Source organism: Hetaerina americana, unplaced genomic scaffold (assembly GCF_022747635.1).
Source record: "Hetaerina americana unplaced genomic scaffold, ioHetAmer1.1.p SCAF_10, whole genome shotgun sequence".
NCBI classification, from domain to species: domain Eukaryota; kingdom Metazoa; phylum Arthropoda; class Insecta; order Odonata; family Calopterygidae; genus Hetaerina; species Hetaerina americana.
Genome location: NW_027286070.1, coordinates 18,600,233 through 18,618,184, shown reverse-complemented (window position 1 = coordinate 18,618,184; position 17,952 = coordinate 18,600,233). Strand labels below are relative to the sequence as shown.

The following is a 17,952-nucleotide window of genomic DNA, read 5'->3' as shown; positions in this document are numbered from 1 at the left end:
CGATAAAGTGCCGTTTTCAAACGTCGTTGGACTGTGTCGACAGTGTGTGTCTCCCGGTGTAGACTGTTTGCGAAGCAGGTTAACCATTATTGGCGTGGTCGTCAGCGTAACTTTGGGGCAGATGTGACCAATCCAAGCCTAGGGTAGCAAAATTGATGGCGATTCCTCCCAACGCCTTCAGGCAAGACGATTCCCGACGTGTCAGATGGAGGACCGGTCCCCCCTCGATCTGCGTCGCCATGTATTCATCTTGTCCTTTGTCAGCGATGTCAGATGCGACCTTTTCATTATATCCACAGGACGTTACCGATGCTCCTTGACGCAGGGTGTGCCCGGTTTATAGATCTCGGTGAAAGCTTAACTCTTTCGCAATTATTCTGGCGTCCTAATAGGTGCTGTGTACAGAGTCAAACTAAGTACTTCACATAACATGAAATCAGGGAACTGGAGATCAGGCTACGCGGGATATATACGCGAGCATACGAAATCATTAAATGTATATAATATAAATATCATTAAGCCTGGTCTCCCGTTCCCTAATATCATGTAATTTGAGGTACTTAGTCTAACTCTATCATCAGCACCCATTAGGATGACAGAATATTTGCGAACGGGTTTAGGCTACCTTTAGGTGTGTGTGTGTGTGTGTGTGTGTGTGTGTGTGTGTGTGTGTGTGTGTGTGTGTGTGTGTGTGTGTGTGTGTGTGTGTGTGTGTGTGTGTGTGTGTGTGTGTGTGTGTGTGTGTGTGTGTGTGTGTGTGTGTGTGTGTGTGTGTGTGTGTGTGTGTGTGTGTGTGTGTGTGTGTGTGTGTGTGTGTGTGTGTGTGTGTGTGTGTGTGTGTGTGTGTGTGTGTGTGTGTGTGTGTGTGTGTGTGTGTGTGTGTGTGTGTGTGTGTGTGTGTGTGTGTGTGTGTGTGTGTGTGTGTGTGTGTGTGTGTGTGTGTGTGTGTGTGTGTGTGTGTGTGTGTGTGTGTGTGTGTGTGTGTGTGTGTGTGTGTGTGTGTGTGTGTGTGTGTGTGTGTGTGTGTGTGTGTGTGTGTGTGTGTGTGTGTGTGTGTGTGTGTGTGTGTGTGTGTGTGTGTGTGTGTGTGTGTGTGTGTGTGTGTGTGTGTGTGTGTGTGTGTGTGTGTGTGTGTGTGTGTGTGTGTGTGTGTGTGTGTGTGTGTGTGTGTGTGTGTGTGTGTGTGTGTGTGTGTGTGTGTGTGTGTGTGTGTGTGTGTGTGTGTGTGTGTGTGTGTGTGTGTGTGTGTGTGTGTGTGTGTGTGTGTGTGTGTGTGTGTGTGTGTGTGTGTGTGTGTGTGTGTGTGTGTGTGTGTGTGTGTGTGTGTGTGTGTGTGTGTGTGTGTGTGTGTGTGTGTGTGTGTGTGTGTGTGTGTGTGTGTGTGTGTGTGTGTGTGTGTGTGTGTGTGTGTGTGTGTGTGTGTGTGTGTGTGTGTGTGTGTGTGTGTGTGTGTGTGTGTGTGTGTGTGTGTGTGTGTGTGTGTGTGTGTGTGTGTGTGTGTGTGTGTGTGTGTGTGTGTGTGTGTGTGTGTGTGTGTGTGTGTGTGTGTGTGTGTGTGTGTGTGTGTGTGTGTGTGTGTGTGTGTGTGTGTGTGTGTGTGTGTGTGTGTGTGTGTGTGTGTGTGTGTGTGTGTGTGTGTGTGTGTGTGTGTGTGTGTGTGTGTGTGTGTGTGTGTGTGTGTGTGTGTGTGTGTGTGTGTGTGTGTGTGTGTGTGTGTGTGTGTGTGTGTGTGTGTGTGTGTGTGTGTGTGTGTGTGTGTGTGTGTGTGTGTGTGTGTGTGTGTGTGTGTGTGTGTGTGTGTGTGTGTGTGTGTGTGTGTGTGTGTGTGTGTGTGTGTGTGTGTGTGTGTGTGTGTGTGTGTGTGTGTGTGTGTGTGTGTGTGTGTGTGTGTGTGTGTGTGTGTGTGTGTGTGTGTGTGTGTGTGTGTGTGTGTGTGTGTGTGTGTGTGTGTGTGTGTGTGTGTGTGTGTGTGTGTGTGTGTGTGTGTGTGTGTGTGTGTGTGTGTGTGTGTGTGTGTGTGTGTGTGTGTGTGTGTGTGTGTGTGTGTGTGTGTGTGTGTGTGTGTGTGTGTGTGTGTGTGTGTGTGTGTGTGTGTGTGTGTGTGTGTGTGTGTGTGTGTGTGTGTGTGTGTGTGTGTGTGTGTGTGTGTGTGTGTGTGTGTGTGTGTGTGTGTGTGTGTGTGTGTGTGTGTGTGTGTGTGTGTGTGTGTGTGTGTGTGTGTGTGTGTGTGTGTGTGTGTGTGTGTGTGTGTGTGTGTGTGTGTGTGTGTGTGTGTGTGTGTGTGTGTGTGTGTGTGTGTGTGTGTGTGTGTGTGTGTGTGTGTGTGTGTGTGTGTGTGTGTGTGTGTGTGTGTGTGTGTGTGTGTGTGTGTGTGTGTGTGTGTGTGTGTGTGTGTGTGTGTGTGTGTGTGTGTGTGTGTGTGTGTGTGTGTGTGTGTGTGTGTGTGTGTGTGTGTGTGTGTGTGTGTGTGTGTGTGTGTGTGTGTGTGTGTGTGTGTGTGTGTGTGTGTGTGTGTGTGTGTGTGTGTGTGTGTGTGTGTGTGTGTGTGTGTGTGTGTGTGTGTGTGTGTGTGTGTGTGTGTGTGTGTGTGTGTGTGTGTGTGTGTGTGTGTGTGTGTGTGTGTGTGTGTGTGTGTGTGTGTGTGTGTGTGTGTGTGTGTGTGTGTGTGTGTGTGTGTGTGTGTGTGTGTGTGTGTGTGTGTGTGTGTGTGTGTGTGTGTGTGTGTGTGTGTGTGTGTGTGTGTGTGTGTGTGTGTGTGTGTGTGTGTGTGTGTGTGTGTGTGTGTGTGTGTGTGTGTGTGTGTGTGTGTGTGTGTGTGTGTGTGTGTGTGTGTGTGTGTGTGTGTGTGTGTGTGTGTGTGTGTGTGTGTGTGTGTGTGTGTGTGTGTGTGTGTGTGTGTGTGTGTGTGTGTGTGTGTGTGTGTGTGTGTGTGTGTGTGTGTGTGTGTGTGTGTGTGTGTGTGTGTGTGTGTGTGTGTGTGTGTGTGTGTGTGTGTGTGTGTGTGTGTGTGTGTGTGTGTGTGTGTGTGTGTGTGTGTGTGTGTGTGTGTGTGTGTGTGTGTGTGTGTGTGTGTGTGTGTGTGTGTGTGTGTGTGTGTGTGTGTGTGTGTGTGTGTGTGTGTGTGTGTGTGTGTGTGTGTGTGTGTGTGTGTGTGTGTGTGTGTGTGTGTGTGTGTGTGTGTGTGTGTGTGTGTGTGTGTGTGTGTGTGTGTGTGTGTGTGTGTGTGTGTGTGTGTGTGTGTGTGTGTGTGTGTGTGTGTGTGTGTGTGTGTGTGTGTGTGTGTGTGTGTGTGTGTGTGTGTGTGTGTGTGTGTGTGTGTGTGTGTGTGTGTGTGTGTGTGTGTGTGTGTGTGTGTGTGTGTGTGTGTGTGTGTGTGTGTGTGTGTGTGTGTGTGTGTGTGTGTGTGTGTGTGTGTGTGTGTGTGTGTGTGTGTGTGTGTGTGTGTGTGTGTGTGTGTGTGTGTGTGTGTGTGTGTGTGTGTGTGTGTGTGTGTGTGTGTGTGTGTGTGTGTGTGTGTGTGTGTGTGTGTGTGTGTGTGTGTGTGTGTGTGTGTGTGTGTGTGTGTGTGTGTGTGTGTGTGTGTGTGTGTGTGTGTGTGTGTGTGTGTGTGTGTGTGTGTGTGTGTGTGTGTGTGTGTGTGTGTGTGTGTGTGTGTGTGTGTGTGTGTGTGTGTGTGTGTGTGTGTGTGTGTGTGTGTGTGTGTGTGTGTGTGTGTGTGTGTGTGTGTGTGTGTGTGTGTGTGTGTGTGTGTGTGTGTGTGTGTGTGTGTGTGTGTGTGTGTGTGTGTGTGTGTGTGTGTGTGTGTGTGTGTGTGTGTGTGTGTGTGTGTGTGTGTGTGTGTGTGTGTGTGTGTGTGTGTGTGTGTGTGTGTGTGTGTGTGTGTGTGTGTGTGTGTGTGTGTGTGTGTGTGTGTGTGTGTGTGTGTGTGTGTGTGTGTGTGTGTGTGTGTGTGTGTGTGTGTGTGTGTGTGTGTGTGTGTGTGTGTGTGTGTGTGTGTGTGTGTGTGTGTGTGTGTGTGTGTGTGTGTGTGTGTGTGTGTGTGTGTGTGTGTGTGTGTGTGTGTGTGTGTGTGTGTGTGTGTGTGTGTGTGTGTGTGTGTGTGTGTGTGTGTGTGTGTGTGTGTGTGTGTGTGTGTGTGTGTGTGTGTGTGTGTGTGTGTGTGTGTGTGTGTGTGTGTGTGTGTGTGTGTGTGTGTGTGTGTGTGTGTGTGTGTGTGTGTGTGTGTGTGTGTGTGTGTGTGTGTGTGTGTGTGTGTGTGTGTGTGTGTGTGTGTGTGTGTGTGTGTGTGTGTGTGTGTGTGTGTGTGTGTGTGTGTGTGTGTGTGTGTGTGTGTGTGTGTGTGTGTGTGTGTGTGTGTGTGTGTGTGTGTGTGTGTGTGTGTGTGTGTGTGTGTGTGTGTGTGTGTGTGTGTGTGTGTGTGTGTGTGTGTGTGTGTGTGTGTGTGTGTGTGTGTGTGTGTGTGTGTGTGTGTGTGTGTGTGTGTGTGTGTGTGTGTGTGTGTGTGTGTGTGTGTGTGTGTGTGTGTGTGTGTGTGTGTGTGTGTGTGTGTGTGTGTGTGTGTGTGTGTGTGTGTGTGTGTGTGTGTGTGTGTGTGTGTGTGTGTGTGTGTGTGTGTGTGTGTGTGTGTGTGTGTGTGTGTGTGTGTGTGTGTGTGTGTGTGTGTGTGTGTGTGTGTGTGTGTGTGTGTGTGTGTGTGTGTGTGTGTGTGTGTGTGTGTGTGTGTGTGTGTGTGTGTGTGTGTGTGTGTGTGTGTGTGTGTGTGTGTGTGTGTGTGTGTGTGTGTGTGTGTGTGTGTGTGTGTGTGTGTGTGTGTGTGTGTGTGTGTGTGTGTGTGTGTGTGTGTGTGTGTGTGTGTGTGTGTGTGTGTGTGTGTGTGTGTGTGTGTGTGTGTGTGTGTGTGTGTGTGTGTGTGTGTGTGTGTGTGTGTGTGTGTGTGTGTGTGTGTGTGTGTGTGTGTGTGTGTGTGTGTGTGTGTGTGTGTGTGTGTGTGTGTGTGTGTGTGTGTGTGTGTGTGTGTGTGTGTGTGTGTGTGTGTGTGTGTGTGTGTGTGTGTGTGTGTGTGTGTGTGTGTGTGTGTGTGTGTGTGTGTGTGTGTGTGTGTGTGTGTGTGTGTGTGTGTGTGTGTGTGTGTGTGTGTGTGTGTGTGTGTGTGTGTGTGTGTGTGTGTGTGTGTGTGTGTGTGTGTGTGTGTGTGTGTGTGTGTGTGTGTGTGTGTGTGTGTGTGTGTGTGTGTGTGTGTGTGTGTGTGTGTGTGTGTGTGTGTGTGTGTGTGTGTGTGTGTGTGTGTGTGTGTGTGTGTGTGTGTGTGTGTGTGTGTGTGTGTGTGTGTGTGTGTGTGTGTGTGTGTGTGTGTGTGTGTGTGTGTGTGTGTGTGTGTGTGTGTGTGTGTGTGTGTGTGTGTGTGTGTGTGTGTGTGTGTGTGTGTGTGTGTGTGTGTGTGTGTGTGTGTGTGTGTGTGTGTGTGTGTGTGTGTGTGTGTGTGTGTGTGTGTGTGTGTGTGTGTGTGTGTGTGTGTGTGTGTGTGTGTGTGTGTGTGTGTGTGTGTGTGTGTGTGTGTGTGTGTGTGTGTGTGTGTGTGTGTGTGTGTGTGTGTGTGTGTGTGTGTGTGTGTGTGTGTGTGTGTGTGTGTGTGTGTGTGTGTGTGTGTGTGTGTGTGTGTGTGTGTGTGTGTGTGTGTGTGTGTGTGTGTGTGTGTGTGTGTGTGTGTGTGTGTGTGTGTGTGTGTGTGTGTGTGTGTGTGTGTGTGTGTGTGTGTGTGTGTGTGTGTGTGTGTGTGTGTGTGTGTGTGTGTGTGTGTGTGTGTGTGTGTGTGTGTGTGTGTGTGTGTGTGTGTGTGTGTGTGTGTGTGTGTGTGTGTGTGTGTGTGTGTGTGTGTGTGTGTGTGTGTGTGTGTGTGTGTGTGTGTGTGTGTGTGTGTGTGTGTGTGTGTGTGTGTGTGTGTGTGTGTGTGTGTGTGTGTGTGTGTGTGTGTGTGTGTGTGTGTGTGTGTGTGTGTGTGTGTGTGTGTGTGTGTGTGTGTGTGTGTGTGTGTGTGTGTGTGTGTGTGTGTGTGTGTGTGTGTGTGTGTGTGTGTGTGTGTGTGTGTGTGTGTGTGTGTGTGTGTGTGTGTGTGTGTGTGTGTGTGTGTGTGTGTGTGTGTGTGTGTGTGTGTGTGTGTGTGTGTGTGTGTGTGTGTGTGTGTGTGTGTGTGTGTGTGTGTGTGTGTGTGTGTGTGTGTGTGTGTGTGTGTGTGTGTGTGTGTGTGTGTGTGTGTGTGTGTGTGTGTGTGTGTGTGTGTGTGTGTGTGTGTGTGTGTGTGTGTGTGTGTGTGTGTGTGTGTGTGTGTGTGTGTGTGTGTGTGTGTGTGTGTGTGTGTGTGTGTGTGTGTGTGTGTGTGTGTGTGTGTGTGTGTGTGTGTGTGTGTGTGTGTGTGTGTGTGTGTGTGTGTGTGTGTGTGTGTGTGTGTGTGTGTGTGTGTGTGTGTGTGTGTGTGTGTGTGTGTGTGTGTGTGTGTGTGTGTGTGTGTGTGTGTGTGTGTGTGTGTGTGTGTGTGTGTGTGTGTGTGTGTGTGTGTGTGTGTGTGTGTGTGTGTGTGTGTGTGTGTGTGTGTGTGTGTGTGTGTGTGTGTGTGTGTGTGTGTGTGTGTGTGTGTGTGTGTGTGTGTGTGTGTGTGTGTGTGTGTGTGTGTGTGTGTGTGTGTGTGTGTGTGTGTGTGTGTGTGTGTGTGTGTGTGTGTGTGTGTGTGTGTGTGTGTGTGTGTGTGTGTGTGTGTGTGTGTGTGTGTGTGTGTGTGTGTGTGTGTGTGTGTGTGTGTGTGTGTGTGTGTGTGTGTGTGTGTGTGTGTGTGTGTGTGTGTGTGTGTGTGTGTGTGTGTGTGTGTGTGTGTGTGTGTGTGTGTGTGTGTGTGTGTGTGTGTGTGTGTGTGTGTGTGTGTGTGTGTGTGTGTGTGTGTGTGTGTGTGTGTGTGTGTGTGTGTGTGTGTGTGTGTGTGTGTGTGTGTGTGTGTGTGTGTGTGTGTGTGTGTGTGTGTGTGTGTGTGTGTGTGTGTGTGTGTGTGTGTGTGTGTGTGTGTGTGTGTGTGTGTGTGTGTGTGTGTGTGTGTGTGTGTGTGTGTGTGTGTGTGTGTGTGTGTGTGTGTGTGTGTGTGTGTGTGTGTGTGTGTGTGTGTGTGTGTGTGTGTGTGTGTGTGTGTGTGTGTGTGTGTGTGTGTGTGTGTGTGTGTGTGTGTGTGTGTGTGTGTGTGTGTGTGTGTGTGTGTGTGTGTGTGTGTGTGTGTGTGTGTGTGTGTGTGTGTGTGTGTGTGTGTGTGTGTGTGTGTGTGTGTGTGTGTGTGTGTGTGTGTGTGTGTGTGTGTGTGTGTGTGTGTGTGTGTGTGTGTGTGTGTGTGTGTGTGTGTGTGTGTGTGTGTGTGTGTGTGTGTGTGTGTGTGTGTGTGTGTGTGTGTGTGTGTGTGTGTGTGTGTGTGTGTGTGTGTGTGTGTGTGTGTGTGTGTGTGTGTGTGTGTGTGTGTGTGTGTGTGTGTGTGTGTGTGTGTGTGTGTGTGTGTGTGTGTGTGTGTGTGTGTGTGTGTGTGTGTGTGTGTGTGTGTGTGTGTGTGTGTGTGTGTGTGTGTGTGTGTGTGTGTGTGTGTGTGTGTGTGTGTGTGTGTGTGTGTGTGTGTGTGTGTGTGTGTGTGTGTGTGTGTGTGTGTGTGTGTGTGTGTGTGTGTGTGTGTGTGTGTGTGTGTGTGTGTGTGTGTGTGTGTGTGTGTGTGTGTGTGTGTGTGTGTGTGTGTGTGTGTGTGTGTGTGTGTGTGTGTGTGTGTGTGTGTGTGTGTGTGTGTGTGTGTGTGTGTGTGTGTGTGTGTGTGTGTGTGTGTGTGTGTGTGTGTGTGTGTGTGTGTGTGTGTGTGTGTGTGTGTGTGTGTGTGTGTGTGTGTGTGTGTGTGTGTGTGTGTGTGTGTGTGTGTGTGTGTGTGTGTGTGTGTGTGTGTGTGTGTGTGTGTGTGTGTGTGTGTGTGTGTGTGTGTGCGCGCGCGTGCGCGCGTGCGCGTGCGCGCGTGCGCGTGCGCGTGCGCGTGTGCGTGTGCGCGTGCGCGTGCGCGCGTGTGCGCGCGCGCGCGTGTGCGTGCGTGCGCGTGTGCGTGTGCGCGTGTGCGTGCGTGCGCGTGTGCGTGCGTGCGCGCGTGCGTGCGTGCGTGCGTGCGCGTGCGTGCGTGCGCGTGCGCGTGCGTGTGTGTTTTTTTTTTTTTTTATAAAGAGTTCAGGGGAAATGCTTTATGCACTGATAGACATGAAACCCTCATGTTTCCTGTCCCTCGTGTCGGACTCCCACCGACTAAAACCCCTCGTCTCTTCCTCTGTGGTCTTTATTTTCTCCTGCGGTACTGCTGGTGGCTTATTACTTCGCAGGAGGGACCATTAGCCGTAGCTTTTCCTATAGTTTTTATGCTTCCGTTTCCATTGTTGCGCTCCTGGCGCGCTCTGCTCGTCGTAGCTCCTTCATGATGGCTGTAATGTAGTCGCAAATCACGCTCCAGGTGACTTCCGACGTGATCATATGTTCCACCAAGGTCTCTGGCGTAAGTTGAGTGTTTAACTTTAACACAAGTGCATCTCGAGATGCACTGAACCGTGGGCACTCAAAGATCACGTGTTCAGGATTCTCCTCGACTCCTTGGCACGTTGGACAGTACGGCGAATCCTCATGCTTGTATTTGTGCAAATACGCACGATAACACCCATGTCCTGATAGCACCTGCGTGAGGTAGTAATTGAGCTCCCCGTGGGAACGGTTTATCCATTTCGCCACGTTTGGGATAAGCCGGTGCGTCCATCTTCCCTTCATTGATGTGTCCCACAATCTCTGCCATTCATTAACACTCTCTTCTCTTATTTCTTTCCTGGTCTCACCCGGGTTCTCCTGTCGATACCAGTTCTTCCTTTCCTTTGCCAGGAGCTCCACTGGTAACATACTCGAAATGACGTTTATGGCGTCATCGGAAACTGTCCGAAAAGCGCTTGCCACCCGCAAAGCACTAATCCGGTATGGCGCTGCTAACTTCCTTCGATACCACTTCCTCAGCAGTGCATCAGCCCATATGGGAATCCCATAGGTTAGCACTGAGGTTATAACCGATGCCAGCAGTTGTCTTCTTTTCTGCTTGGGGCCACCAACATTGGGCATAAGCCGTTGCAGTGTGGAAGCCACTAAAGAAGCTTTGCCACTGACTTGCCCCACCTGCTCCTTGAAATTTAGCCTGGCGTCCAGGGTCACCCCCAGATACCGAATGAACGGCCGCGATTTGATCTCGGTATTGCCGGCGTAAAGTGTCACTTTTTCGCACCGCCTTCTGCTTGAAACGAGAACCGCTTCAGTTTTATGATCTGCCAATTCCAATCCGACAGAAAACATCCATTTCCTGATCGCCAAGAAAACCTCCCCGAATATAGCGGTGACTTGCTCCACAAGTTTAGCGGTAATTACCACCGCCAAGTCATCAGCGAATGCCACGAGGCGCACCTCGCGCGGTAGCCTCAGCAGCAGTACCGAATTGTAGAGGATGTTCCACAGGAGTGGCCCCAGTACTGAGCCCTGAGGAACCCCTCCAGTCACTCTATACGTCTTCGGTCCGTCTTCTGTGTTGTACACTAGAAACCTGTTATTCAGGTAACTCGCCACCATCCTCCGAAGACACCATGGAACATTAAACTCCTTTAGAGCCTCCATGACACACTTCCAACTCGCTGAATTAAAGGCATTTTTGATATCAAGTGTGGCAATCAAGCAGTACTGCTTGGAGCCTCTTGCATACCTTTTCCCTGATATTGCGTCCTTTGCAGTACTGACCACCTCGCTTATGGCATCCAACGTAGAGCGGGATTTTCTAAACCCATACTGGGTTTCCGCCAGCAAGGGATCCACGACTTCCTCGATCCTATTATAAATGATCCTTTCAAAGACCTTTCCAACCGTGTCCAACATACAGAGCGGACGATACGATGATGGTTCGTCCGGAGGCTTTTTTCCTTTAGGCAGTAGAACTAGTCTCTGCCATTTCCATTTATCCGGGAATGTTCCTTCCTTGAGACATGCATTATACATATCGAGGAACATCGCAGGTGCAGCCTTGATGGCTATCTTCAGGGCCACGTTTGGGATTCCGTCAATGCCAGGAGCTTTGTTGTTTTTCACCCTTGCTGTTGCAGTGAGCATCTCCTCTTCCGTGATGGCTGGAATTTCCCCGTCTGCCTTCTCCTCGATATCATAACTCTCCTCTTTCTGTTCTGGGAACAGAGTTGATACAATTTTCCCGAGTAGCACTGGACAGGTAGGCGATGGCATGGGCTGGCTCTTCAATCGACTCATGACAACCTTATATGGCCTGCCCCACGGGTCGCTGTCAACCTCACTGATAAGCTCTTTCCAGCTCTCGGTTTTGGCTTCCTTGATGGCCTTTTTGAGTTCTCTTCTAGCGTCCTTGAACTTTTCCTCCATTGTGGCAAACGTGGGTTTCCCTCGGGCCCGTTGAGCTAGTCTGCGGGCCCGGTGACACTTACTTCGAAGACTTGCAATCCCTTCGCTCCACCAGTGTACCGGAGGTCGACTGTCATTATAGTTCTTCCGCGGCATAGTTACATCACAAGCTTCAGTAACCCTTCGCATGACCTCCTCCACCTTTTCCGTCGCGTCTCCATAATTCACAGGACTAGTGTTCAATGCCTCGCAAAAGAGATCAGCTTCGAACAGCTTGGCTCTCCAGCCCCTTGAGTTCGATCTTGGTGGTTTCGCCCCTCGCTTCGCATCCTCGTTTATCTCCCACAGTATGGCCTGATGATCACTGTGGGTGTAAATGTCCTGCACCTTCCACGAGAAACGATCTCCCTTCACTAGACTACTGCTCACAAAGGTGAGGTCAACTATAGATGAGGACTCTCCCTTGACGAAGGTGGGCTCGCTACCTGTGTTGAGTAGGACCACATCTAGAGCCGACCAAGCCTCAAGCAGGGCTTGCCCCCTTGCATTCGTCTTCCTGCTGCCCCAGTCTATCGCCCATGCGTTGTGTGTGTGTGTGTGTGTGTGTGTGTGTGTGTGTGTGTGTGTGTGTGTGTGTGTGTGTGTGTGTGTGTGTGTGTGTGTGTGTGTGTGTGTGTGTGTGTGTGTGTGTGTGTGTGTGTGTGTGTGTGTGTGTGTGTGTGTGTGTGTGTGTGTGTGTGTGTGTGAGTGTGAGTGCGTGTGAGTGCGTGTGAGTGCGTGTGAGTGCGTGTGAGTGCGTGCGTGCGTGCGTGCGTGCGTGCGTGCGTGCGTGCGTGCGTGCGTGCGTGCGTGCGTGCGTGCGTGCGTGCGTGCGTGCGTGCGTGCGTGCGTGCGTGCGTGCGTGCGTGCGTGCGTGCGCGCGCGCGCGTGCGCGTGTGCGTGTGTGTGTGTGTGTGTGTGTGTGTGGGGGGGGGGGGGCGTGTGAAACAGGGATTCTTCTTGGTTCACCGGCAGACCTGTAAAGTAAAAATAGGTTTGAATATTCCAGCCTTTTCATGAAATAATAAAGATCATATTTTAAATCAACCCTTGATTTTTTTAAGGCGTTGTCATAAACATAAATAATAACCTGAAATAAACGTTAATATCATTAGGTGTACTCCGTAAATAGCGAGGAAAAATAGTACCAACGAGGAGAACCCGTTTTAGGGTGGCCATCAATAGCAATAAATTCTGTGCAGATATTTTGTTAAATTATTTACGAATATGTTCACATATTTTGCTTTTATTTTGGTATTCATAAGGAACACTTAAACGACACGACGTGTGTGATAATATTTAATTTTGCATTTCTTTTATTCTTCTTTGACATAATAACAAAAGGAAATATAATAAATAATATCAATTTGTTCAATAGGTCGTCAGCTTTGGGTTTTACTGATTTCCTTAGGCTCCAAATGTTGAAGACCTCTTGGAGAATTTTTTTTTAGATTGTGTAAACATTATTTTGTTTACTAAATCCATTGAGGCAAATTTTCTAAATGTGTACGTTATTTTGCGGCTTTTTCATGGCTACTTGTGATACTCCCTAATTGTTTTATTAAAATAGAGGATCCAATATTTACCTAAAATTGGCTCAATTAGTGTTCCACCAATGTTCCCAATTTATAGGCGCCCAATTTTAGCCCTCAATCTTTTTTTAAAGCTCATTATTAATATTTTTTTAATTCAATTTGGATTTATTTGCATTCTTTGTTATGCGCATTGTTCCTTAAATGGGCTCAAAAAAAGTGTCGATCTATGAGTAGCTCTAGCTGTTCTGTTATCCAGTTTTCTCCATTGGGTCCGAGGGTCGACGTTTTTGTGTCCTTGGATACCTTGTCACACGACTCGCCAACTCAAGGGGTGTATTTTTTTATGGTTTCCAAAACTTAAAATTAGCGTGAAATCGCGAACAGTAATGAGGTAGGGGAGGTGAAACTCCCAGTTCGTTATCCCTACCCCATAAGTGTGACTTTCACATGCAATAGGACTCATTACGAGAAGATATTTGCCCTCACTTATCAAAAACAAGCGTAACCTCAATGATGCAGTTATAGTAACGACCGTGGCAAAAGTATAAACGTAGGTAAAAACATTTCCACTTTCCTCAAATCCTTAGGGGATGATTCTCAGATCATTTAATGAAATTTGCATTGTTTATTTCCGTACGATGTTTTAATTATGATGAAAATTTAATGATAAATTTCTATAACTATTCATTGGTAAATTCCGCTTTGTACCAAACGAGTTACTTGTGATATCTATTGTTTTTACTATGGTGCTCTTTGGGATTGCTATAAATGCGTTGGAGGCATATTGAACTTGTGGATAATTGATGCGTACAGATGCCATTTTTCAAGTAGTCTTGTAATGTGAAATACTTAAAGTCTTTGAAGAGGCTATCATTTTCCTTGTGGACTAGTGATATCGCGTTACTCAATGCCTGATGGTAAAAGCGACGTACTTTCTCAGTTGCCCGCATCACTCTCCCATAATATGAGCCTACAAGTCCAGTTTTGACAAATATCTTGATTCGCCATCTGTCCGATAACCTCGTTGATAAAAAATGCGTTGAAATTCTATACTCCCAAAGTTCCTCCGAAAATTAGAGATCACTTAATCAGCGCTTTCCCCCAGGACCCGGGTCGGAGGAAGCCGTTGATTTTTGGCGGACCTCCCGTCCCCCAGCAGAAGTTGAAAGTTTCCTCTTGAACAAGGTGATGCGGCCTCTCCTCTACGCCCGCCCACAGGAAAGTTCTGCCCATTCTTCGTTTCCTTCCTTTCCTCTCAGTGCCGGTCCTATCGCCCGCAACAGCCTCGCGGTTCCCCCCGCCGAGGAGGGTCGAGCCCGCTGCTTGTTCCAACTCCCTCGTATGTTAGTTCGAATGGGGCCACCTCGGAAGCCATGCGGGCCGGACGCGGCCGCCGCCTCCTGAGGCGGCGCAATGTCAAGAGCATGCGAGTGTTCTTAGGGTCCTCCCACGCTTCTCCTGTGGGAGGTGCCTTCTCTACTTCGCGCCTGTGTTGAGCCCCGCCCAAAACCACACCGCGTTCCTTCCCAGCGGTCCTGTTCACCCATTCGTTTTTGTTCATGCACCCTTGACACCCTCGCGCATTTTTGTTGCTGTAGGGCGAAGAAGACTGCCTCCTTTGAGCCCATTACTTCTCTCTCGTGAATAGGACGTATATAAGGGGCTCATCCGCGCTTTTCTCGTGGGAGACATTTTTTCCGTTCACAATATGGTTATCTCATGTTAATTTCGGCACAAATTCATGATGACCTATGGATATTATTTAGGCATGAAACGCGGGATGGAATTAAAAAATAAATTTTATTTCCGTGGAAATTTCAACAGTTAACTATCAAATATGAAGAAACCATCTTATTATACTGTTTTTAACATTTATTTTGAAAAATTCCAGAAAATTCACCTTCAAAAATATATTCCGTTTTTTTCTGTCTTTTTTCATTGTCCTTAGTAACTAAATACTGCCTATCAGCTACCGTATTTAATACATCATCTTTTCTCTTCCTCCCCATCCAACTTCTTTTCTCCATTCTTTGCCTCGACCACGTCTCAAAAGGAAAGTTGAAACGAAATGAAAAACCATTCATTCTAATTGCCAACTAGTATGGCTTGAAAAAAAAGCATTACGGTGATAATATATTTATCATCATTGCAAATTTTATCTAATATCGCAGACGTGCCTTATTCGCAATACACTTAAGAAATAAATAGAGAAAGGGGAGAAACCTGGAGACCTCAGGGAATTTCTTTCGCATGGTGAGGTCAGGAAGTTGCAAGTCTTCACAGAAAATTCGTGTTTTCTTCAATTTAAAAAGGAACATTCCATATAATTTGGAGTGGCCTTATTGTTTCACTCAAAATATTCCAAAAGACAAAGGAGGAGTCCAGTTTTGTAAACTAGAAGAAATGAATTTTTTTTTCGCATCCCCAGTTGCCAAACAATGATTTTATGGTCATGAATATTATGATTCCCCCATTGATTGTTGATACTAAATTTTACTCGCTAACCATCACAAGTTTGCATTCCCATTTGGATCATTAAGTCAGTGAAACCTACAGTACACTCTGGGGCACTTGAAACAAAATCCTGGGAAAAAACTTGGACTCTCTAAACCGCTACTTTCTAATATCCTAATTTCAAATGTAATTCTCACGGACGTTCTTCTTTCTTCTAGGGCGGTACGTCGGCAGTCGTCCGATCAAGCTTAGGAAAAGCACCTGGAAGAACCGAAATTTGGATATGGCGAGGAAGAAAGAGAAAGAGAAGGCGGCTCTCATCGGTCTGCTTGCCGGACGGTGACCGCCTCTTAGGGCTCATCGTCCCCTCCGGTTGCATCCTCTCTTGAGGGCTGTAAAGCACTCTCATGTGTTTCTAACGGTCCGATTGTGAACCCTGAGGAACACCAAGGGGCATTTCATAACGTTCATTGGTTGTGGTCAATGCGCAAGGGAGCGCACGGGTTGCTGTGTCGACAAGTGGATTAATTTGTGCTGCGCATAGGTAGTGATTGTGTGTAATATAAATATAAAATCAATCCAGATGTAAAGTCCGATTGGATTTTTTTCAAGAAAAATAATATTTTCTCATGGTATGAAATATTTTGGCTTTATCAGCCAGAAACACGTGTGCGGTCCTCATATTCTCCAAGAATTTAAAGCTTTGGTGACCATAATGGTGATCATTGTGTTCGGAAGTTGACGTCAATTTCATTTAAAAGGTTAGATTTTGTGTTTTGTTTCCTGCATAGAATATATGGACATATTATTCCAAAACAGTTAAGTATTTTCAGGAATCTCTGTGATTGTCAAAGCCACGCCAACATTTTAATCACCGAAGTTTTCAAACTTAACGTCGTCATACTGTGAGACTGCATTTCAGTAAATATTATAAACGCTGTGGATTGTCATTCACCTCATCAAACAAAAAGAAAACAGGGGATGTGTCAAATGATTGTTGCAGTGGTGTGATCTATGTATTATATATTGTTGAATTGTAAATTATGAAGAGTGTACTGTTTTATTTGCTGTCAGAAAAAATACATGAATTTAAATTCTATTTCTAAAATTATTTAAACAAAACCCCTCTAATGAAGTATTTATTTATGTACCCTGGAAGCCACCACTAGGGTGTTTGGCAGTGGATGAATACACATCAGACTAATGTTTACCTGAGCATGACCCTACTACAGTCAGACAATGTTATCATGATCCATTATTGTTCATGCAAAAAAATTGATCTTAAATCTATCTGTTCTACACTTAATCTCTCTCATCTAATTGACTTGATCTCTCCTAACATAGAAGGATGGGGGCCAGAAATACATTGTCGACATCACTGCTAAAGAAATGGCCTTCCAATTTATAAGTTACAAGTTTTCCCTAAGACTGCATGGAATTATGTGGTCTATTGCAATGCCGGAAAAAATATTTTAGGTCCCTTGTCAACTGCACAATTTTATGCAATTGGACTAAGTCCTTAGGAATACGATAAAAAATTATTAGTTAAGAATTTTTAATTGATGACAGTTAATATCACCCTCCAACATAGTTGATATGAATTATGTTAAAAAAATATTTTTTTAAACTATAAATTTGGTATTTCCTTGAATTATACTTATTAAAGGTAAGTGAGTCATGCAATGAGTCCTTACTGTTAATTTTTCTGCGCATAATATCCTATTAGCTTGACGTACTTTCCCTGTGTTTCACTAACTTTTTAAAGTTGTCCTAAAAGTAGGATTTCTGAAGGTATCAAAATAGGCCTCTATATTGGTGGTGCCCTTGTTTGATGTGAATCGTTTCCACTGAGCCATTTTTTCACGTTTGCAAATAAAGTAGCTGGGGCCGTATCGTTATGTCCCCACTGACACACCCCATGTTCTTCTAAATTGCTGCTAAAATACAAGAACTGCTCCACCTAATCTAGTTTATTCTCTCCTAATGTGAAACTAAAACTTATTATATAGAACCCTTAAGGCATGGGTGATGGCACAATGCTTTCAACCAAGAGGAAGGAGAGGTTGAAGAGGCACACCCACAATGTCTTGGGTTGATTAAGTTGCTATGCATCCGCTTGCGTTTAAAAGTAGAATTGCCTATTTTAAGATACATGTAAATGGTGCAATACATCTGATAGCAACAATCTATAAAGGAAATAACGATGTTTTAAACAGTCAGAAGCAAACATGCCAGTGCATATCTATTTGCTAATATGTTGAATGTTTTGCTGAAGCTGGTATGTAACCCAACTACTATTGATCAGAAAGTCAAGTTTCGAATCTGCCTGTGGGTAATGTTGCTGTATTTTTATATTTATTTTCAGACCCGAGATATAACTATGTTTGTGTGATCACCTTGTGACCAAACCAAGGATTGAAATGCATGATTTTAAGTCTCTGGAGTACTCATTGCAGTTGAGTGCTAGCCTGATAACCAATGAGCTTCAGGGTCTATGTATTCTTAATAGATGTAGATCATTAAAGCATTGGAAATAGCTGATGTTTATCTGCAACAATTGCGACCAACATTTCAGATGTGATGATGTATTACTGGGCATAATATACCTGTTGGGTTTTAACAGTGCAGATGGGAAGACCAATAGAGTCAAAACACATTGACCAGTCACGATTGGAAGGAGGCAGGAGAGGAGGTCAGTGAAAGGCACTTAAGGTGAGTGGAAAAGAATAGCCACTGAAACGAAGAGTGGGGTCGCTCATCCTTTGTTTCCCCCTGAGATCTGAAGTTTTAAATTGTACAGTACATTCTACCTCACGTTGATAGCGCTCACCTTCCAGCGAGGCTGAAGAATTCAACTACAGTTTACTTCTTACGGAGTGCTGTTAAGATTCCATGTCCTGTCACCCGCAATCAAATGCTCCTATTTTTCTATTCGTTTTTGGCAAGCTCTGTAGCGTGTAAAGCCACTTTGAAGTACTTAAAACACACACTCCTTTGTCCTAATTAGCACCATTTTCAAAGATCAATATTTGCAAATCATCAGGCATTTCCTAGGCAGTCATCGAAAAGGTTACAGTTTCAAAGAAACTGCGGGAGTTGCCGCAACAGTAACTTTTAACGGAGTCATCTACTAATGTGCATTTCAATGCAACAATTTCAGAGTGTAAAAATCATTCGCCTTGACTGGGATTCGAACCCAGATCCCTCAATATCCGGTCGAGTGCTTTAGCCACTTAAGCTATCGAGGGGTCCTCTTAAACTCTGAAATTTTGGGGCTTTAAAGGAACTAGATGTTGTGACGAAATGCCATACAGGGATCTGGGTTCTAATCCCAGTTAAGGAGAATGATTTTTACACTCTGAAATATTTGCATTGAGGTTACAGCTGTTACTTGTGGCCTTACAGAATCAATGTCATAGGTAAAGGATGAGAATAAGTCATTGGAAAACAAAGATAGTGAGATTTAAAAAAAGAAGAGATAAGCCAAGGT

At 46.3% G+C, this 17,952-nt stretch overlaps 1 protein-coding gene across 1 annotated transcript in view; it reads left to right on the top strand.

Moving 5' to 3' along the window:
- The window catches only part of LOC139698285 (RNA-binding protein 42), a 47,327-nt gene extending 31,775 nt beyond the window's left edge, over window positions 1-15,552 (top strand). The window contains exon 6 of the mRNA XM_071597170.1: window positions 14,681-15,552. Within this exon, the coding sequence (XP_071453271.1) occupies window positions 14,681-14,805 (125 nt within the window). The 3' untranslated portion in view covers window positions 14,806-15,552. The remainder of the gene's footprint in view (window positions 1-14,680) is intronic.
- Window positions 15,553-17,952: the final 2,400 nt, after the last annotated feature.